Source organism: Mercurialis annua, linkage group LG5 (genome assembly GCF_937616625.2).
Source record: "Mercurialis annua linkage group LG5, ddMerAnnu1.2, whole genome shotgun sequence".
Lineage (NCBI taxonomy): Eukaryota > Viridiplantae > Streptophyta > Magnoliopsida > Malpighiales > Euphorbiaceae > Mercurialis > Mercurialis annua.
The window spans coordinates 22759454-22782517 of record NC_065574.1 but is presented as its reverse complement, the minus strand read 5'-3'; the positions used below and the strand labels follow the sequence as shown (position 1 = coordinate 22782517).

General features: G+C 37.1%; 1 protein-coding gene, 3 non-coding genes and 3 pseudogenes across 4 annotated transcripts; 3 read left to right on the top strand and 4 right to left on the bottom strand.

Moving 5' to 3' along the window:
* The first annotated feature begins 11780 nt into the window (after positions 1–11780).
* LOC126682482 (maturase K-like) lies at positions 11781–13615 on the top strand (annotated as a pseudogene).
* A 3-nt stretch (positions 13616–13618) lies between these two features.
* On the bottom strand, positions 13619–14734 carry LOC126681716 (DNA-directed RNA polymerase subunit beta-like; annotated as a pseudogene).
* Positions 14735–15931: 1197 nt separating this feature from the next.
* TRNAC-GCA (transfer RNA cysteine (anticodon GCA)) lies at positions 15932–16002 on the top strand. Its single transcript has one exon. It is a non-coding gene; the product is annotated as a tRNA-Cys (tRNA).
* Positions 16003–18561: 2559 nt separating this feature from the next.
* TRNAS-UGA (transfer RNA serine (anticodon UGA)) lies at positions 18562–18651 on the bottom strand. Its single transcript has one exon. It is a non-coding gene; the product is annotated as a tRNA-Ser (tRNA).
* Positions 18652–19934: 1283 nt separating this feature from the next.
* TRNAG-GCC (transfer RNA glycine (anticodon GCC)) lies at positions 19935–20005 on the top strand. The gene has a single exon. It is a non-coding gene; the product is annotated as a tRNA-Gly (tRNA).
* Positions 20006–20306: 301 nt separating this feature from the next.
* LOC126681715 (30S ribosomal protein S14, chloroplastic) lies at positions 20307–20752 on the bottom strand. Its single transcript, XM_050377268.1, has 2 exons — positions 20458–20752; positions 20307–20347 (listed from the first exon to the last, which is right to left on the bottom strand). The coding sequence occupies exons 1-2, from the start codon at positions 20750–20752 to the stop codon at positions 20307–20309; spliced, it is 336 nt and encodes a 111-aa protein (XP_050233225.1).
* Positions 20443–23055, bottom strand: LOC126682481 (photosystem I P700 chlorophyll a apoprotein A2-like; annotated as a pseudogene).
* Between the last annotated feature and the right edge of the window lie 9 nt (positions 23056–23064).

Below are 23064 nucleotides of genomic sequence, written 5' to 3'. Positions count from 1 at the left end.
CTTTCTTGGCAGAAGGATTTTGAGTAGGATAAGAATGTTATGGGTTTCTTTTCCTACCTTGACCGGGGCGTCGAGGAGTTGAGTGGGGGAGGCGTGTCACACCCCCTTTCGGCTGACTGTTGGCTAGCTGGAGAAGAGACTTGGTTGCTAGCATGAACGTTGGTGCGAGAGACTTCAGAAGTGCTAGTAAGGCTTTTGGTCGTCAGGCTGGGGTAACGAGGTAAGCGACAGTGCTAAGTTGGGTCATGTGAGGGTTCCGGTCAAGATGCTGAGGCAAGAAGGCAAAGGCCTGCACGAAGCCAAGCGCCAGCCACTAACTGATCGAGTGACTTCCTATGACCTACATCTGGCTTGCTTTCTTACCTTACTATGAGTGCTCGCTCCCTTCACCGACCCACCTCCCTTTATTCTTGTTCCTTGCTTCTATTTTCGTTCTTTCTTCCTTCGACCGCCCGCCGAGGACCGGAAAAATGGAAGAACTATGAACGTGGAATCACTAGAAACTGATTAGTGACGAGCAACTAACGGATAATGCGTTCATTTGGCACCTTCGGGTTCGGGCGTCAAACCCAAATTCGCTATGGAAACTAAGAAGTTGAGTGCTAGACCGGTCCGAGAACTGATGCGAGCACTGTAATACCCCGTGTTTTCTGTTTATGTTTTCGATAGTTGTTCGTTCGTTTCATCGTCCGTACCTCACGTGTCTGGGCTCGAATAGTCCATTTTTTTGATTCGGTTTCGTTCCGTCGGCGTGTTCGGGCCCAAGTCTGGGCCATTTTAAAATTTTGCCTGCAGGGCGCGACGGAAGGCGCGACAGGTCCGGCGCGCCTCGCGTCGCGCCCTGCCTTAAAATTTGATTAGAGGGCGCGATGGCCCGTCGCGCCTCGCGACGCGCCTGCCATCGCGCCCTGCGAGAAAAATCTGTCGTGGGGTCTATAAATAGACCCCTTAACCTAACCTAATCATTTTTCTCACTTCTACTAAAACCCTAGCCACCATCTACTTCGTTTTCCTCCAAGAAACTCACTCCCAAATCCTCCTTCAAACTCAACTGTCCATTGGTAAGTTTCTTGAGTTTTAATTTCAGTTTTACTTATGAACGATATACTGAAATTCTGATCGTTCTCTTTCGTTTCATTATCAAAATCAGAACCGTTCGATCCCAGTGATTATAGACTCGATCATCTACGATACTAACGTTTCAGAATCGGAAACGGTACGTTATTTTGTTCGTTTGAGCCACCACCGTTATATCGTCGCGTTTGATTTCAGTTTTTAGTTTGGAACGACTTTAAGTGTTTTGATCCGTGTGTATTCGTTTCTAGATCGAAACTGAAACTGATTGATCTCAGGCGTTCAAGACTCGTATACCTTCGATTCTACTCATTCGCTTCGCCAAACGGTGTGCCGCCGATCTCGTTTCAATCGCTGTTGTTCCGACGCGTTGGTATGTAGCATTTATTCTGTTTCTTATTTCTTATTGTTTCTGCCGATTTCCTTCTTTCTCTTTAGCCTTGATTTTGCTATTTTGAATGATTGCAAATCCGTCGGAATGTTTAAGCGATAGTAGTTTAAGCTTTCGTTTAGAGTTTTACCTCACCGTTTCCAATCTTATCAATGTCAGTATGTTGCTTTGTGTGGAATCATTGGTCCTAATCTTGATTCGGTTTTGCTTTTAGGTGTTGGGTTTTGTTTATAATGAATGATATGAATGCAATCTAGGAATCATGTTGAATTTGGAAAACTTAAATGTTCATATTTGATGTTCGTAAGTTTCTGCAAATGGAGTGTTGGCTTAGGCGGGTGTTATGTTCAAATTGAAGAGGATGGTGAAATGTTTACTTTGATCACTCATTTGTTATGTATAAATCAAATAAATCCTTAATTTTAAACTTTAACTAATAACTTGAATTTAGATTTGAATTATAATTATTAAGTTGAAAAAGATAGCTATTATAAATTTAGCTAATATAATTACTCGGGTAATTTGATTTAATTAAGAATATCAAATTTGGCACGATTTTGGCTAAATTACAATTTAGTCCCTAACTGGCAAAAGTACAGTTTAGTCCCTAAACTTGTATGAACTTAAAATGGTTAGATTTTTGGGTTGTAACTTGGGTTACTTGAAATTGAAGTTATTGAGTTCCGCTTTTAAAATGGATTATTATTTTGTTAATTTATTTTATAAATATAAACTTGGGTTTATATCTGATTAACGTTTTGAATCGGGTTAGACTTGGGTCACCCGACAAGTGAGGTTAGCTTGATAGTTAATGATAACTTGGCTAACCCACTATTTGGAAAGTTACTTATTATTTAAAGATTATTAAGTAATATTTACAAATTGGTTTTTAAGCGAGAACTCAATAGACTTATATTAATTGGGCTTTATTACCTAATGGGTATTTTTGTGTGTTCTGGCTTGTTTATTTCCGACGTGCTAATTGTGCTAGTCCTATGTGGTGTCTAGTACTCTCTAGAGTTAGGGTCTGTTTTTAATAATTATTTTATTTGTCTAGACCCGTCTATTGTTCGTGCTCCAGAGGCGAACCAGGATTAGTTGCTTGCTGGTATTCACGTGGATTAGCAAGCAGTGAGTTTGTACTTACTATTTAACGCTTTATTAAGTAAATTATTATTTTAATATTAAATATATATACTGTACGTGTATTTCGAACTGTTTTTATATTATGGCTTCTAGTTGGAACATGCTACCTAATGGGCATCATTAGGACTGCGTGCGCACCGGTAATGATCTGGGAAAGGTAATTATGGTAATGTGGTAACTCGGTGTGAGCATAGCTCTCGGGACCAAGTAGAGTAACTCGGTGTAGCTCAGCTCTCGGGACTCTGGTATAAGTGTGGTCAGTGGTAACTCGGTGTAGCTCAGCTCTCGGGACCAGACCTGTTGGATTATGTTTATTATTTAGAATTGTGGATTAGGGTTCCAACTATTATTCGTAATATCGTATTTAAATATTTTAAATGGTTTTAAAGGTTTTCCACTTAATAAATGTAGATAGTGGTATAAACTCATCTCAGTATATCTGACCCCGTTGTTTTCCCAATTTTCCCCAGGGTTATGATCTGAGAGAGTCTGGTGATCTCCGCATTTACTTTTCCTCGGAAGTTCCTTTTATTTTAATAAACTGTAAAACTTTTTTATTCTTAGACCGCAGTAGTTGACTAGACGTCTTTGTTATTATTACAGTTGTTTGTCGGATTGGTCTGACTAGTTATATTGCTCTGGCATGTTATATAATTATTTCGGATTATTTATGTTATGCCTATTTTTAGACTCAGAAGTGGATAAGCATGTTATATTAATTATTGAATATTGTAACTGCTAGATTTAGGCTGAAGTCTCGGTTGCCCCCGAGCATTGGTTTTCTACAGGTTTAATTAAATTGTATGTTATAAGAAAGGCTAGCTACGGGTGTTGGTACTACATTCCCCATGCCCTAGCGCCGGTCACGATTCATGAAAATGGGTCGTGAAAAACTTGGTATCAGAGCTTTGGTTTCAAACCAAGGCCATTTGCATGCTATGTATTTACTCTGTTAAGCAATGTTGTGTCTTAGGAACTACTGCGGATATAGGTTTCATGTCTTGTCTTGAAAACGTCATCTTTTGATTTTAAAACATTATGCCTATACCAGTAGGATTGCGTCGAGTCAGTCATTATTTGTTGATTTGATGTTGTTAATTGTTAATGCTATTTCACTTGGGTGAGTATTTTATTGCTGTTGATTTCTCGGGAAATCCTAATTGTTACTTGTTTTGTTTGATACTTGGGTATGAATTATGTGTTATTTATATTGTTTTTGTTCAATCCTTAGGATATGGACAATGTTGTTCGTACTCGTGCTCGTGCTGCGGCAGAGCAAGAAGCTGTGGCTGATGATGCGATTTCCATGGAAGTCGATCAGAACGTACCACCAGTTCCGGCCAATGCTAGACGTGGTCGAGGTGGAGGTGCTGGCAGAGGTAGAGGAGCTGGTGCCGGTAGAGGTAGAGGAGCTGGTGCTGGTAGAGGTGGAGCTAGAGGACGTGGTGCAGCAGGTGTTCAGGCACCGAATGTGCAGCAGGCACCAGAGGTGCAACAAGCACCAAACATGCAAGCGTTCGACTTCACTACTTTCTTGGCTGGCGTTGTCGAGATGCAGAACAATCAGGCTCTACTGCAGAATCAGTGTAATATACTGGGTCAGTTAGCGCAGCAACAGCAACCTCAGGCTGGAGCTGTAGCTAGTATTGGTGGACTTGCTGGTGTCGGTCACATTCCAACAGACAGAGCGTTGATGACATACTTGAAGTTGAATCCGACTTCTTTTGATACTACTGGGGATGCTCTTGACTTTTTGGAGGAATTTGAGTACAACAGTCAGAGGATTCAAGCTTCTGATCGTCAATCAGTGATGCTTGTGGATATGTCGCTGAAGGGTCCAGCTAAGGACTGGTATCGCGATAACATCAGGCCAGTTATGAATACTTTGTCTTGGGCTGATTTTGTGGTCAGGTTCAGAGGTTACTATCTACCCTTCTCTGTTACTGAGAGTTTCAGAGAAAGCTGCTAAATTTGAAGAAGGGGGATAGATCAGTGACAGACTACACTACTGAGTTTGTACGTTTGGGGCGGTTTGCTACAGATCTACAGGGTGATCAAGAGCGAGTGAACGACCGTTATATTAGGGGTTTAGGATCAGAGTTTCTCCCTTTGCTGATAGGGACAAACATGGAGTTTGCCCGGTTAGTGGATAGTGCGCGGCGGATGGAGAATTCGATGGTTCAGTTTGGGACGATCTCTGACCCTTTCAAGAATCAAAAGGGAAAGAGTGATCTTCCTAGTGGGGGGCAGCAGGCCCCAGTGCAGCATGGTAGTGGGAACTACTACAGTGGCTCTTCTCAGGCCAATAAAGGGAGTCGCCGAACTCACAACAAAGGGAGGCATAGTGCTAGGAGTGCTCTGTACAGCTCCAGTAGCAGTGGGAGTAACCGTGGTTCAGGACGCGGGTACAGTGGTGGATCGAACACTCCGTTCTGCCAGAATTGCAGACGCAGGCACTTTGGTCAGTGTCAGTTAGCTCCTGGAGGTTGTTTTTCTTGTGGCCAGCCGGGTCATTTTTCCACGGAGTGTCCGACATCTGGGCAGCAGATGTCTAACTCCAGTGTGGCGCAGTCTTCTTATCAGCAGCAGAGACCTGCATTTTCACAGTCTGTAGGGTACTCGCAACCTGCATCATCTTTTGGTGGCCAGCGGGGCCGTGGTTCTGGTGGTCGAGGTTTTGGTGGCCGTGGTAACGGCGGTAGGGGTTCCAACGGTTATGGTACTGGGCAGAGTTCGCAGCAGCAGCCGCAGGGTCAGGCCAGAGTGTTTCCTCTTACTCCTCAGGATGCGCGTGCATCAAATGCCGTGGTGCAAGGTACCATTCCGATCTCTTTTACTGATGCTTTGGTGTTATTTGATGCGGGTGCAACCCATTCGTTTGTGTCTACTTGCTTTGCTGGGAAATTGGGTATTGCACCATCTGTTTTGAGTGAACCTCTAGCTGTGTCTACACCTATGTCTGAAGGTGTAGTAGTGGATGTTGTATATCCTTCTTGTCCAGTGGTTATTCAGGGTAGAGAATTATGTGCTGATTTGATTGTGCTTGACGTTCTTTCTTTTGATGTCATCTTGGGGATGAATTGGCTGTCGCGCCATTATGCTTCTATTGACTGTCGAGGGAAGTCAGTCGAGTTCAGGATTCCAGGTGATCTATCTTTTTCCTTTCAGGGAGAAAAGGCGGAGACACCCAAGAATCTGATTTCCGCCATCAAGGCGAAGCAGATGTTAGGCAAGGGTTGCCAGGGTTTCCTTGCTATGGTTCGTGATTTGGAGGTTGATAGTGGTGATATGCATAGTGTTCCGATAGTGAATGAGTTCACTGATGTGTTTCCAGAGGAATTGCCTGGATTACCACCTGATCGTGATATTGAGTTTTGCATTGATGTGGTTTCTGGTACAGCTCCGATTTCGATACCGCCGTATCGGATGGCTCCTGAGAGCTGAAGGAGTTGAAGGACCAGTTACAAGAGTTGCTGGATAGCGGGTTCATCAAACCGAGTACTTCTCCGTGGGGTGCTCCAGTTCTGTTTGTGAAAAAGAAAGACGGTTCCTTTCGACTGTGTATCGACTACAGACAGTTGAACAAGGCTACTGTCAAGAACATATATCCTCTTCCTCGCATCGATGATTTGTTTGACCAGTTGCAGGGTGCGAAGTGTTTTTCCAAGATTGATTTGAGGTCTGGGTATCATCTGCTTCGGATGCGTGATGCAGATGTGCCTATGACTGCTTTTCGGACTCGTTATGGACATTATGAGTTTCTGGTTATGTCCTTTGGTCTGACGAACGCACCAGCAGCGTTTATGGATATGATGAACAGAGTGTTCAAGCCGTTTTTAGATCAATTCGTTATCGTTTTCATTGATGACATTTTGATCTATTCTTGGAGCGAGAAGGAGCATGCTTACCATTTGAGGACTATACTACAGACGTTGCGTGAGCATCAGTTGTATGCTAAGTTCTCAAAATGTGAGTTCTGGTTGGATCAGGTTACCTTTCTAGGACACGTGGTGTCGAAAGATGGGATCAAGGTTGATCCGAAGAAGATTGAGGCGGTTATGGATTGGCAGAGGCCAAGGTCAGTTACCGAGATCAGAAGTTTTCTGGGTTTAGCTGGCTACTATCGTCGGTTCGTGCAAGATTTCTCCAGAATATCTGCACCGTTGACTAAACTGACACAAAAGGGTGTTAAGTTTGAGTGGACTGACAAGTGCGAGGCGAGCTTTGAGAAGCTCAAGGAGATTTTGACTACAGCTCCGGTTTTGGCATTGCCTTCTAGCATTGACGGTTTCACAGTGTATTGTGATGCGTCTCGGATTGGTTTGGGTTGCGTTCTGATGCAACATGGATAGGTGATTGCCTATGCTTCCAGACAGTTGAAGAAGCATGAGGTAAATTACCCTACTCATGATTTAGAGTTGGCAGCTGTGGTTTTTGCGCTAAAAATATGGAGGCATTATTTGTATGGTGCTACTTGTGAGATTTTCACTGATCATAAGAGTCTGAAATATATCTTTGATCAGAGAGAATTGAACTTGAGACAGAGGAGGTGGTTAGAGTTGCTGAAAGACTACGACTGTACTATTCAGTACCATCCTGGTAAGGCTAATGTGGTAGCCGATGCGTTGAGTCGCAAGTCTTCGGGCAGCTTGGCTCATATTTCTGAGGTTGGGTGTAGGCCCATGGTTAGAGAGTGGCACAGTTTAATGGCTTCGGGCTATGGTTTTCAGTTGTCTCAGGCTGGTTGTTTGTTGGCACAGTTACAAGTGCAACCCGTTTTGATTGATCGGATCAAAGTTTTACAAGCTGAGGATCCACAATTGAAACAGATTATTGAGGAGATTCAACAGGACGGAAATTCTGAGTTTACTTTTGTGGATAGTGTTCTGAGACATGGTTCGAGATTGTGTGTTCCGGATTCAGATGGTTTGAGGGACCAGATTCTGGAAGAAGCGCACAAGTCTGCTTATAGTGTTCATCCGGGTTCCACTAAGATGTACCATGATCTTAAGGGTACCTACTGGTGGAGCGGGATGAAGAAGGATGTCGCTGAGTATGTTTCTAAGTGTCTGACGTGCCAGCAGGTGAAGCTGGAGCATCAGAGACCTTTTGGCTATCTGCAGCCACTACCTATTCCAGTGTGGAAGTGGGAGCGGATTGCTATGGATTTTGTGGTTGGTTTACCACGTACTCTAAAGGGGTACGATTCCATCTGGGTTATAGTTGACCGTATGACCAAGTCAGCTCATTTCCTTCCGATTAAGGTTTCGTATACCGCTTCGAGGTTGGCTCAGTTGTACATCGACAGGATTGTCAGTTTGCATGGTGTACCGGTTTCTATTGTTTCAGACAGAGGTTCTGTATTTACTTCGAGGTTCTGGAAAGCGTTGCAGGAATCCTTGGGTTCTCGATTGGATTTCAGTACAGCTTTTCATCCTCAGACTGACGGTCAGTCTGAGAGAACTATTCAGACGTTGGAGGATATGCTCAGGATGTGTGTTCTTGATTTTAGGGGTAGCTGGGATACTCATTTGCCGTTGATTGAGTTTTCTTATAACAACAGTTACCACGCGAGCATCGAGATGGCGCCGTATGAGGCTTTGTACGGGCGCAAGTGTAGATCTCCTATCTGTTGGGAGGAGGTCGGAGAGCGTAAACTCTCGGGAGCGGAGATTATTCAGATTACCTCAGAGAAGGTACCGTTGATCAAACGGAGGTTAGAGACTGCTTTTAGTCGGCATAAGAGTTATGCTGATCCGAAGAGGAAAGACATTGAGTTTCATGTTGGTGATTTCGTGTTTCTTCGGGTTTCGCCTATGAAGGGCGTGGTTCGTTTTGGTGTCAAGGGGAAGTTGGCGCCGAGGTATATTGGTCCTTATGAGATTTCAGAGAGGATTGGAGCTGTGGCTTATCGTCTGGTTCTGCCGCCAGACATGTCGTTAGTACATCCTGTGTTTCATGTTTCTATGTTGAGAAAGTGCATTCTGATCCTTCGCACGTGATTGTGCCTCAGAGTGTTGAGATTGACCAGGAGTAGTCCTATGAGGAGCAGCCAGTTGAGATTGTTGATACGCAAGTGCGTAAATTGCGGAACAAGGAGATTCTGATGGTCAAAGTTCTCTGGCGCAATCATTCTGTAGAGGAGTGCACTTGGGAGACCGAGTCGGATATGCGGAATCGCTATCCTTTTCTTTTTCCGTTAGGTACGATGCTTTTATTTTTATGTGAATAAATGGCTATTATATGTGTACGTGTTGTTCTGGTATTAATTGTTTGTCGTGTTAAATTCGAGGAAGAATTTTTAATTAGTTGGGGAGAATGTAATACACCGTGTTTTCTGTTTATGTTTCTGATAGTTGTTCGTTCGTTTCATCGTCCGTACCTCGCGTGTCTGGGCTCGAATAGTCCATTTTTTTTTATTCGGTTTCGGTTTCGTTCCGTCGGCGGGTTCGGGCCCAAGTCTGGGCCATTTTACAATTTTGCCTGCAGGGCGCGATGGAAGGCGCGACAGGTCCGGCGCGCCTCGCGTCGCGCCCTGCCTTAAAATTTGATTAGAGGGCGCGATGGCCCGTCGCGCCTCGCGACGCGCCTGCCATCGCGCCCTGCGAGAAAAATCTGTCGTGGGGTCCATAAATAGACCCCTTAACCTAACCTAAACATTTTACTCACTTCTACTAAAACCCTAGCCACCATCTACTTCGTTTTCCTCCAAGAAACTCACTCCCAAATCCTCCTTCTAACTCAACTGTCCATTGGTAAGTTTCTTGAGTTTTAATTTCAGTTTTACTTATGAACGATATACTGAAATTCTGATCGTTCTCTTTCGTTTCATTATCAAAATCAGAACCGTTCGATCCCAGTGATTATAGACTCGATCATCTACGATCCTAACGTTTCGGAATCGGAAACGGTACGTTATTTTGTTCGTTTGAGTCACCACCGTTATATCGTCGCGTTTGATTTCGGTTTTTAGTTTGGAACGACTTTCAGTGTTTTGATCCGTGTGTATTCGTTTCTAGATCGAAACTGAAACCGATTGATCTCAGGCGTTCTAGACTCGTATACCTTCGATTCTACTCATTCGCTTCGCCAAATGGTGTGCCGCCGATCTCGTTTCAATCGCTGCCGTTCCGACGCGTTGGTATGTAGCATTAATTCTGTTTCTTATTTCTTATTGTTTCTGCCGATTTCCTTCTTTCTCTTTAGCCTTGATTTTGCTATTTTGAATGATTGCAAATCCGTCGGAATGTTTAAGCGATAGTAGTTTAAGCTTTCGTTTAGAGTTTTACCTCACCGTTTCCAATCTTATCAATGTCAGTATGTTGCTTTGTGTGGAATCATTGGTCCTAATCTTGATTCGGTTTTGCTTTTAGGTGTTGGGTTTTGTTTATAATGAATGATATGAATGCAATCTAGGAATCATGTTGAATTTGGAAAACTTAAATGTTCATATTTGATGTTCGTAAGTTTCTGCAAATGGAGTGTTGGCTTAGGCGGGTGTTATGTTCAAATTGAAGAGGATGGTGAAATGTTTACTTTGATCACTCATTTGTTATGTATAAATCAAATAAATCCTTAATTTTAAACTTTAACTAATAACTTGAATTTAGATTTGAATTATAATTATTAAGTTGAAAACGATAGCTATTATAAATTTAGCTAATATAATTACTCGGGTAATTTGATTTAATTAAGAATATCAAATTTGGCACGATTTTGGCTAAATTACAATTTAGTCCCTAACTGGCAAAAGTACAGTTTAGTCCCTAAACTTGTATGAACTTAAAATGGTTAGATTTTTGGGTTGTAACTTGGGTTACTTGAAATTGAAGTTATTGAGTTCCGCTTTTAAAATGGATTATTATTTTGTTAATTTATTTTATAAATATAAACTTGGGTTTATATATGATTAACGTTTTGAATCGGGTTAGACTTGGGTCACCCGACAAGTGAGGTTAGCTTGGTAGTTAATGATAACTCGGCTAACCCACTATTTGGAAAGTTAATTATTATTTAAAAATTATTAAGTAATATTTACAAATTGGTTTTTAAGCGAGAACTCAATAGACTTATATTAATTGGGCTTTATTACCTAATGGGTATTTTTGTGTGTTCTGGCTTGTTTATTTCCGACGTGCTAATTGTGCTAGTCCTATGTGGTGTCTAGTTGGAACTGTTTTTATATTATGGCTTCTAGTTGGAACATGCTACCTAATGGGCATCATTAGGACTGCGTGCGCACCTGTAATGATCTGGGAAAGGTAATTATGGTAATGTGGTAACTCCGTGTGAGCATAGCTCTCGGGACCAAGTAGAGTAACTCGGTGTAGCTCAGCTCTCGGGACTCTGGTATAAGTGTGGTCAGTGGTAACTCGGTGTAGCTCAGCTCTTGGGACCAGACCTGTTGGATTATGTTTATTATTTAGAATTGTGGATTAGGGTTCCAACTATTATTCGTAATATCGTATTTAAATGTTTTAAATGGTTTTAAAGGTTTTCCACTTAATAAATGTAGATAGTGGTATAAACTCATCTCAGTATATCTGACCCCGTTGTTTTCCCAATTTTCCCCAGAGTTATGATCTGAGAGAGTCTGGTGATCTCCGCATTTACTTTTCCTCAGAAGTTCCTTTTATTTTAATAAACTGTAAAACTTTTTATTCTTAGACCGCAGTAGTTGACTAGACGTCTTTGTTATTATTACAGTTGTTTGTCGGATTGGTCTGACTAGTTATATTGCTCTGGCATGTTATATAATTATTTCGGATTATTTATGTTATGCCTATTTTTATACTCAGAAGTGGATAAGCATGTTATATTAATTATTGAATATTATAACTGTTAGATTTAGGCTGAAGTCTCGGTTGCCCCCGAGCATTGGTTTTCTGCAGGTTTAATTAAATTGTATGTTATAAGAAAGGCTAGCTACGGGTGTTGGTACTACATTCCCCATGCCCTAGCGCCGGTCACGATTCATGAAAATGGGTCGTGACAAGCACCTTAATGGATCGAGCAGTCACTCCACCTGTGATAAAAACTCCAAACACGACCGAAGGAGCGTAGCACTTTATGAATCGTCTCCCCGACGGTGGAAACATGGGAACAACAACTCCGGAAAGAGCGAGAAAAAGAAGTAGCTATTATAATTGAGTTCGAAATGTGTAGAAAGAGTATGTTGATAAAGATATTTTTCTTTTCCAAAATCAAAAGAGCGATTGGCTTGAAAAAATAAAGGATTTCTAATCATTTTTTTATCTTTTATCCTATAATAAGCATAAACCTATTAGATGGAAAAAATGGAGGATGGGAGTCCGTTAATGAGTTTACCTATTTCTTTCCGAGGTATCTATTCTTTTCTATTAGACTACTTTGTTTTTACTGTATCGCACTATGTGTCATTAAATAACCCAATAAAAATCCTCTATCCTTGTTTCAATCCAATTTAATTTCAAATAAAAATGGAGGAATATCAAAGATATTTAGAAGCAGATAGATCTCGAAAAAAGAACTTTCTATACCCATTTATCTTTCGAGAGTATATTTATACATTTGCTCACGATCACAGTTTAAATAGATCTACTTTGTTGGAAAATGCAGGTTATGACAATAAATTTAGTTTCTTAATTGTAAAACGTTTAATTACTCGAATGTATCAACAAAATCATTTTTTTTCTGCTAATGATTCGAATCAAAATCTATTTTTTAGGAACAACAAGAATTTGTATTATCAAACGATATCAGAGGATTTTGCAGTTATTGTGGAAATTCCATTTTCGCTACGATTAGTATCTTCTTTATAAAGGTCGGGGTTAGCAAAATCTCATAAATTACGATCCATTCATTCAATATTTCCTTTTTTAGAGGACAAATTTCCACATTTAAATTATGTGTCAGATGTATTAATACCTTACCCCATCCATCTAGATAAATCGGTTCAAATCCTTCGCTATTGGATGAAAGACCCCTCTTCTTTGGATTTATTTCGACTCTTTCTTCATGAGTATTGGAATTGGAACAGTTTTTTTATTCCAAAGAAATCCATTTCCATTTGTATAAAAAATAATCAAAAAATTTGCATGTTCTTATATAACTCTTATATATATGAATATGAATACATCTTTTTTTTTCTCCGTAACCAATCTTTTTATTTACGAGCAACATTTTATCGAATACTTCTTGAACGAATTTCTTTCTATGGAAAAATAGAACATTTTGTAGAAGTCATTGCTAATGGTTTTCAGGCAATTCTATGGTTGTTCAAGGATCCTTTCATGCATTATGCTAGATATCGAGGAAAATCCATTTTGGCTGCAAAAGATAGGCCTTTTCTGATGAAAAAATGAAAATATTACTTTCTCAATTTATGTCAATCTCATTTTTATGCGTGGTTTCAACCGGAAAAAATCTATCTAAATTCATTATCTATGCATTCTCTCAACTTTTTGGGCTATCTTTCAAATGTACAATTGAATCCTTCATTTGGTACGGAGTCAAATGCTAGAAAATTTATTTATAATAGATAAAGATAATACTATAAAGAAATTCGATACAATAGTTCCTATTATTCCTTTAATTGGATCGTTGGCAAAAACAAAATTTTCTAAGGCAGCAGGACATCCCATTAGCAAACCGACTCGGGCTGATTCAGCGGATTCTGATATTATTGACCGATTTGTGCGTATATATAGAAATTTTTCTCATTATTATAGCGGATCCTCAAAAAACAATTTGTATCGAATAAAATATATACTTCGACTTTTTTGTGTTAAAACTTTGTCTCGTAAACACAAAAATATTGTACGCACTTTTTTGAAAACATTAGGTTCAGAATTATTAGAAGAATTTTTTACGGAGGAAGAACAGATTCTTTCTTTGATCTTCCCAAAGGTTTCCTCGATTTCGCGCAGGTTATATAGAGGACGAATTTGGTATTTGGATATTATTTCTATCAATGATTTGGCTAATCATGAATAATTAAGTCTAAAAAGATGTAAATTGAAATTATCCCTAACTGCATTCGAAAAAAGATTCATAAGTGGTTGTTAGTGGAGTTGAAGTTACCAAATTTTGAGGGGTCGGTATCAATTTATGCCTAATTGCTCCACATAGAGTCCTTCTAACCGCATTTTCTGAACGAATCAGAGCCAATCCGAATTGATCTTGTAAAAGATCTGCTACAGAACGAATACGTTTATTTTTTAAATGATTCATATCGTCAAGCGTACCCATTCCAAATTTCATTCCAATCAAATGATCCGCAGCTGCCAATATATCTCGCGGTAACAAAAATGTATTATTATGAGGTATATCAAGATTCAGTCTCCGGTTTATATTTAATCGACCAATCCTTCCTAATTCACATCTTTGTTGAATTTTTTTTTTGTAATTCCTTGCATAAGGATTTAGAAAATACTGGATCTCCACCTACACAAGTAAATTGTTGATAAAACTCCAAAATGACATTTTCCTTTGACCCAATTTTTTTTTCTTTATCATTCAGGAAAGATAAGAAAATTTCAGGGTAGCACACATTCTCTAAAATTTCTCTTAGATTCAAACCCATAGCGGATGATAGAACTAGAATAGATATTTTTTGTTTCCTACTCACACGAGCCCATATTCTTGCTTTTCTATCAATCTCTAATTCTAATCCCCCCCCCCCCAATCTTATATTATGGTGCTGGTATAGACCGAAATTCCGTTATGATCCAATTCTGACCGGTAATAGATACCGGAACTTTGCAATATTTGATTAATCACAATTCTGTATATTCCATTTATTATAAAAGTTTCCAGGGAATTCATTAAAGGAATGTTTCCAATAAAAATTGTTTGTTCTTGCATATCCCTACTCGTTTTCCAAATTAATCCCGCGGACACATATAATTCAGGAAAATATGTAAATGATTCATATACAGCGTCTCTTTCTTTTATCAACGGTTCTACTAATTGATATGTTTCTACAAATAATTGAAATTTAATTTCTTGATCTGTATCTTCCATTTTTGGAAACTTATGAAGTTCTTATGTTAAGCCCTGATCAATGAACCTACAAAATCCTTTAAATTGTATCTGATTAAATCCAGGTATTGTAGACACTCCTTAATTTGCATCCCCGAGCATTTTGAATTTTCTGTTTATTATTTATTAAAAAAATCCCATTATTTTATTGGATCATTCTTCATTCCAATTAGATGGATCGATCTAGGAACGATGGACTTTATATTCTGTTTACAGAATCACATAAAATTTTATCTAACTCAATAGATATGAAATCTATGAAATACGTATGAACGGAGGAATAGAATAAAGAGACGTTTATACTTAAATTCGAATTGGCAACAGATAAAACTGGAAAGAAATTGAGAAATTCCACTTACCTTAGATTTATAAAAATTTATATAGAATAGCAAAAAAAAATGATTTCATTTCTACCATTATTATGATATTACATATTCTAATACGCCTGGATACCAATAAAATACAGGATTTCATCTTTCGATGAGAAAGAGAACCAATAATCCGAATCAAGTGGATTTTTTTTATTTTTTAGCACTTAGTTTTGTCACGCGGATTTAATTGTTTAGTTCAACAAAATTCGCATAAACTTAGAAGATTTTTTTTATTTAAGCGAGTTCATATAATACGATTGAAGTGCATAAGATAAAACAAACATAATAAGGCTTATTAAACATAAAACATACGGGGACATAACTAGCCCATAACTATAGCTATAGCTATTTTTTTATATATATATATATATATATATATATATCTCCTTTTACTGCAGTTCTATTTTGGACAGCACACGTCATGCTCTATCAAAAAATTTATTCCATTTTCATTGAATCAAAATTTTCTTATAGGAATCATATGCAGATAAGATAGATATCTGTAGAAAATTTTCTGTTCTAGGGTTTACATATACTCATAATTATTGTTAAAATTGAAACTGAGGAGAATTTTTTTTATTGAAAAGAATCAATATGCATTGATTACATATCCATTTTGATTTTTTTACATCATTAAGATTAAGGAAATACAATTTTAGCTTCAAATAGAAGAATCGTTCATGACATGAATTCACAGTAAATAGTTAACGGTTCCACTTTGTACTTAATTTTGGAGTTTGTGACTAAAAATTGACTTTTCATTTCAATAGCAATATATAATAGAAAAATTTAGATAGTATGTGTTTTGAGATACTATACAAAATTAATTGGAAAGATAGATCCAATAAAAAAAAGAAGGATTTTTTTTAGGAATTTAGAAAAAAAGGGGGGGGGGGGGGGTTTGTCTATTTTATGTTTATGTTGCCCTGGCGGCATGGCCGAGTGGTAAGGCGGGGGACTGCAAATCCTTTTTTCCCAGTTCAAATCCGGGTGTCGCCTGATTAATAAAAGACGCAAAATATCTTATTCGTTTTTCTTTTGCTGATATAACTTATCAAATTTGTTCCCAATGGAAGCACGCGGAGGAAAAGGCTTCTTGATACTTCCAAAGGTATTGCTGGCTATTTTGTTTGTACTTAAATTTCTACTAAAAAATTTTCGATTCTAATAGCAATCTTATAAGAATAAGATAAGAACTTCTTTGAATTAATTGGATTTTTTTCATCAATATTCAATATATTGAACATAATCTTTTTTTTGTTTTGACTTTGTTCCAACAATTCTCCTATTATTATATTAGTGAACAATAATGGAAAAATTCCTTCATATTCATAGAGGACATAATTTACATGGATATAATAAGTCTTGCTTTGGCTGCTTTAATTGGTGTCTTTACATTTTCTCTTTCACTCGTAGTATGGGGAAGAAGTGGACTTTAGAGGTATTAATTGAGTTGAGAAATCAAACACTATCAATTTTTTTATAAACCGTTCTGACAATATTTATTTTTGAATTTATTAATTAGCAATTGAATTATTTAATTCAATTGCTAATTTATTCCAAATTTAGCAATTGAATTAAAAATATCTTCATATCCCCATTTTCAAATGATATTGGGATAATTGATATCCAGACATATGAATCTGAGATAATATTATTATAGATTTATCTATATTAAGTCGATTCAGACTATATTTTTATATAGTACAACTGTATATACTAGAAAAAACGGATAGTATGATAGAAAGAAATATATTTCTTTCTATCATACTATCGGATCTCATAGAATACTACTAAATCTAAGACTCAAAATAGGAATCCTTGTCATTTGTTTTCTTCAATCATTGATAAGAACCAAGAAGTAAAATGAAGTCAAGTTTCATTCAAATTAATCACTTTGACTAACCCTTTTTACGTAAATTATAAGTAAAAAGGCAGTAGGAACTAGAATGAACAGGGCAGTCGCAATAAACGCAATAATATTTACTTCCATAATCTAAAATGTAATCGTTTAATTTTTATTTATTTCGTAATAACTCGGCATTTCATCCCATAGAGATAATAAATCTTTCGCCTTAAATAAAATTCAATGGGATGAATCCATCTCGATGATATTGAGTCTGATCAATATCATGAATAACAATATCGGAGTTATCAAATCGATTCATCGTCGAGAATTGAATAGTATAACATAGAAAGATCGTTTATCCATATCAAATTCAAAAATGGCTTGGATTCTTGATTCAATTGATAATTTTTTCCATTACTTTACTTTTTTTATTTGATATTTATTTTATTAATATTCTCTTTCCTTGCTAATGGAAAGTATAGAATATATCAAAAAAAATTCAATGCGGAATTTGAATTTTAATGAGATAGATTGTTTCAAATTCAAATTTGTAATTGAGATTGCACAAAATCGGACAAAAAAAAAAGAGACTTTTCAGATTTAAAGTATTCGATAAAAACAATTTGTATTTATTTTGTATGGTACATACAAATAAATACAAATTCTATTTGTGTATGCGTTACCGGAAAAGATATGTTACTCGATTCGATTTCATTATCATTAAATGGGTTGGGAATATTCAAAAAACCCAAATTCAGTATAAGTATAGTATCTTTTGGAATCTTGAATATAACACTACCAATAATTGCACTAATCCACATATATGTCTATCAACCAGTACTAGTTAAAAAAAGGAAAATTTCCATAATTGAGTTTACTTTGATGAGAAATGTAAAACAAAAATAAAGAAAAAGAATAAGAAAGATCCCCCTATAAATGAAATTAGGCTATTTTTCCCCCTTTCGCAGAACAGGAAAAGATGCATTGATGTATTTTTTATTAGATTATTAGATTTTTATCCGTCGGACTACGGGGCTCGAACCCGCAGCTTCCGTCTTGACAGGGCGGTGCTCTGACCAATTAAACTACAATCCCCGGAAAATGCAAAAAGTTGTAGAGCATATATATTCTTATGATTTCATTCAAACCCTTTCTCTTTTCTCTTTCAATTTTACTATTTAGGTTTTAGATTGGAATTACCGCGTTGTTGTATATAACAGAAGGGGGAGGGGTATATTTATATTGATGATACACACACACTTTAGTGATAAAAGGGGCAGAGATTCCTAGGCATCTTTTCGTTATTTCAAGTCAACGCCGATTGATAATAAAAAAATCTTTCAAATGTAAAGAAAAAAGATTTTTTCTTTACATTACTCTTTTTCTTAGACTTTGTACTTACAAATCCCGATCTGAATCTAGATCATTACAAGATCGGAATTTGTGAGAAAAAAAAAGAAATAAATCAAATTAAATAAAGAACAGGAGGTCCAATACTTAAAGTAGGAATTCATTTGATTCTACAATACATATTGATTGGGTGGATTAGATCATACTTAAAAAGTGTTCCTTTTTCCTTTCGTTTCAACTCATTTATATCTAATCTATTTTTTTCTGGCTCGGCTATCTCACCTAGCCGAGCCATTTACATTTATGATATTGGGCCAGTCAAAACCAATAAAGACATAAATCTACTCATCGAGAAAAAAAGGAGAGAGAGGGATTCGAACCCTCGATAGTTCTTTGCGAACTATACCGGTTTTCAAGACCGGAGCTATCAACCACTCGGCCATCTCTCCGAAAGATAATTTATATTTTACAATTTTATTTTTATTCTGCCGAATAGAATAGAAGCCATCGGAGTTGATATCATCACTGTACTATAAAAAGATATTTGGTATGAGTCGATAATTCTATTTATATTTATCTAATAGATAGATAGATGCAGGATCTAGCATGACCTGATCATTTGTGAAGTAAAAAACGACGCTTGACCCGCCCCTAAAATGGGAAAGGGTGGTCATAAGTCATATAGAATCAATGGATTCATGGCACAATCCCCCCATGATGCTTTTTTTTACAATTTTATAGAGGGATCAAATGGTATAGTTCTTTTGTTGGTAGCTAGGAGGATTAGAAACATGACTATTGCTTTCCAATTGGCTGTTTTTGCATTAATCGTTACTTCATCAATCTTACTGATTAGTGTACCCGTTGTTTTTTCTTCTCCTGATGGTTGGTCAAGTAATAACAATGTTGTATTTTCCGGTACATCATTATGGATTGGATTAGTTTTTCTGGTAGGTATCCTTAATTCTCTCATCTCTTGAATCTCATTGTTTCAGATACAAAAATAAAATGACCCCTCCCCCGAACCCTTTCGGGTTGCGAAACACATTAAAATTCAATAAAAGTCTAAGTTCTAAAAATGCAAAATACAAATAAAGAGAGCAAAAAAATTAGAGGGAGGGGTCAAACTTTGCTTTTTGTAATTTTTAAATGGAATTCAATATAAAATTTCGTCTAATGGGATAAAAAATTTATTATATATAAATAAATCTATTACAAATCAAATAAAAAATGTAATAAAATAGATATATGTAATAAAATAGAATAGATGTAATAAAAATTATAGAAAATAGATTCTATTAAAAAAAGTATTCTATTAATATTAATAGAATTTATTTTCTATATTATAATTTATTAATCTATTATAAATATATATATAATTATAAATATATATAATGACTAAATTAATAAATATAGAAATATATTTTAATGTATATTCTCTATATAATAAATAAAATATAGAATAATATTATATAATTATAATAATAATTTATATAATATTATATAATTAATAATATAATTATATAATTAATAATATATAATTAAATTAATAAATAAATATAGAATAATATAGAATAAATAATAATATATTATATTCAATAAATATATAGAAATTGTATAATATAGAATTTATAATATATATAGAATTATATTATTCTATAATATATATTATAGAATAATAATCGTCCCGAAATATCGAGCATAGCTGTTCACAAATATGTATGATCCAGATGCGGATATAGTCGAATGGTAAAATTTCTCTTTGCCAAGGAGAAGACGCGGGTTCGATTCCCGCTATCCGCTCAAGGTAAGGCAATTTATCCTATTAAATCGATTTAATAGGATAAAATAGGATAAAACATTCAGTATAGTTGACCATGATAATATAGTGATTCTATTCCCTATATTTATTTATCTTTTTAATTATTAATTAGTTAAAAATTAACTAATTAATAGTTAACGTAGTTAACGGGGATAACCCTAATTTGTTTTACAAAAAAATGTTGCGGGGACGGGATTTGAACCCGTGACTTCAAGGTTATGAGCCTAGCGCGCTACCAAGCTGCTCTACCCCGCGTAATGAAGAGAAGAACCAGAAACTAATCTAATGGACAAATAAAGATTGAATGCGCCCTTCTACCATATCTGTACAAATAGAATAGCGTATTTATACAGAATGGTAAAGGGACCCCTCTACGACGGATGATAATAAAAATGACTTGAAAAATGAAGGAAAATTTTTAATCCTTACCAACTCGATCTTGTTGCTCCCGGTAACAAACATGCATGAACCATTTCACGAAGTACGTGTCCGGATAGTCCAAAGTCTCGGTAGTTTTCTCTCGGTCTTCCGGTTGAAAAACAACGTCGATGAAGACGTGTCGGTGCACTGTTTCGTGGTGGGGATTGTAACTTTCCATGAATTTCCCATTTATCACTTAACGACGGAACTTTGCTTATTTCTTTTTTTGAGGATCGACGAATCAAATGATATTTTTGTTCCAATTTTTGCCTCTTCTTCTCCCGCTGAATCAAACTTTTCCTTGCCATAATATTTCACTTCGTATAAGTATCGCTGATACAAGTCGGATCCTAGATGTAGAAATAGAAAAAGTCGCCTTACCCAGAGAAAAAATGATATTTTCGTGGATACAGTAACAAAAAAAATTAACCAAATTTACCTGATGTAGAGGCAATCAAGAAAGCCGCATAAGTGAAGATATAACCTACAAAAAAGTGGGATAATCCAACCAATCTTGCTTGCACAATGGAAAGAGCCACTGGTTTATCTCTCCATCGAATCAAAATAGCCAAAGGTGTACGTTCATTGGCCCATGCTAAAGTTTCAATCAATTCCTGCCAATATCCACGCCAAGAAATTAAAAACATAAATCCAGTAGCCCAAATAAGATGTCCAAATAAGAACATCCACGCCCAGACCGATAAGCTATTCATACCAAAAGGGTTATATCCATTGATAAGTTGCGAAGAGTTTAACCATAAATAATCTCTTAACCATCCCATCAAATAAGTGGAAGATTCATTAAACTGTGAAACATTACCCTGCCATAATGTGAATATGCTTCCAATGCCACTAAAAAATTACCCATCCAATGGTATTTAACATCCAGAAAACCGCCAAATAAAATGCGTCCCAAGCCAAAATATCACAAGTACCGCCGCGCCCTGGACCATCGCAAGGAAAACTATAACCAAAATCCTTTTTATCTGGCATTAACTTTGAAACGCGTGCATCTAAAGCACCTTTTACTAAGATCAATGTGGTTGTATGTAATCCCAGAGCAATGGCATGATGAATCAAGAAGTCTCTAGGCCCTATTGTTAAGAATAATGAATTACTATTTTCATTAATAGCATTTAACCAGCCGGGCAACCATATGCTTCGACCTGCATTGAAGGCTGGACTATTCGTTGACGATAAAAGTACATCGAACCCGTATGAAGTTTTACCGTGAGTAGATTGTATCCATTGGGCAAATATGTGTTCGATCAAGATTTGTTTCTCCGGAGTACCAAAAGCAAGCATGACGTCATTATGAACATAAAGTCCCAAAGTATGGAATCCTAAAAAGAGGCTGGCCCAACTTAAATGGGATATGATAGCTTCTTTATGGTCTAACATTCTTGCCAATACATTATTCTCATTATGTTCTGGATTGTAATCTCTAACTCCATGAGCAAAAGCTCCTGTCATGATGAATCCTGCGATGTATTAGTGATGAGTATATAACGCAGCTTAAGTAGTAAAGTCTTGTGCTATAAATGCATAAGCAGGTAATGAGTACATGTGTTGAGCTACTAAGGAAGTAATAACTCCTAAAGAAGCTAGAGCAAGGCCTAATTGAAAATGAAGTGAATTGTTGATTGTGTCATAAAGACCCTTATGTCCACGCCCCAATCGCCCTCCGGAGGAATATGTGCTGCTAAAAGATCTTTTATACTGTGCGCAATCCCAAAGTTACTTCTATACATATGACCCGCGACGAGAAAAAGAAATGCAATAGCTAAATGATGGTGTGCAATATCGGTCAGCCATAAATTTTATGTTTGTGGATGGAACCCCTCGAGAAGGGTTAGAATGGAAGTTCCTGCTCCTTGAGAGGTACCAAATAAATGATTACCTAAATCAGGATTTTGAGCATAAAGATTCCACTGACCTGTAAAAGTGGGCCCAATCCTTGGGGATGTGGTAATACATCTAAAAATTTATTCCATCGAACATATTCTCCCCTAGCGCTAGGAATAGCGATATGGACTAAATGTCCTGTCCAAGCTAAAGAGCATACTCCGAATAGTCCTGACAAATGATGATTGAGACGAGATTCCGCATTTTTGAACCACGAAACGCTTGGTTTCCATTTCGGTTGTAGGTGTAACCAACCTGCTAGTAAGGCTAGGGCAGAAAGAAATAATAGAAAACGAGCTCCAATATAAAAATCTTTATTAGTACGTAAACCAATTGTAGACCACCATTGATAAAAACCCGAATAGGCGATATTCACTGGGCCAGGCGCACCCCCTCGAGTAAAAGCTTCCACAGCCGGTTGACCAAAATGAGGATCCCAAATAGCATGAGCAATAGGTCTTACGTGTAAAGGGTCCTGTACCCATGCTTCAAAATTTCCTTGCCAAGCTACATGATTTCCAGAAGTCCACAGAAAAATGACTGCTAATTGTCCGAAGTGAGAAGCAAAAATATTATTATAAAGACGTTCCTCTGTAATATCATCATGACTCTCGAAGTCATGCGCGGTAGCAATATCAAACCAAATACGACGAGTAGTGGGGTCTTGAGCTAAGCCTTGGCTAAACCTTGGAAATCTTAATGCCATAATGCCTTT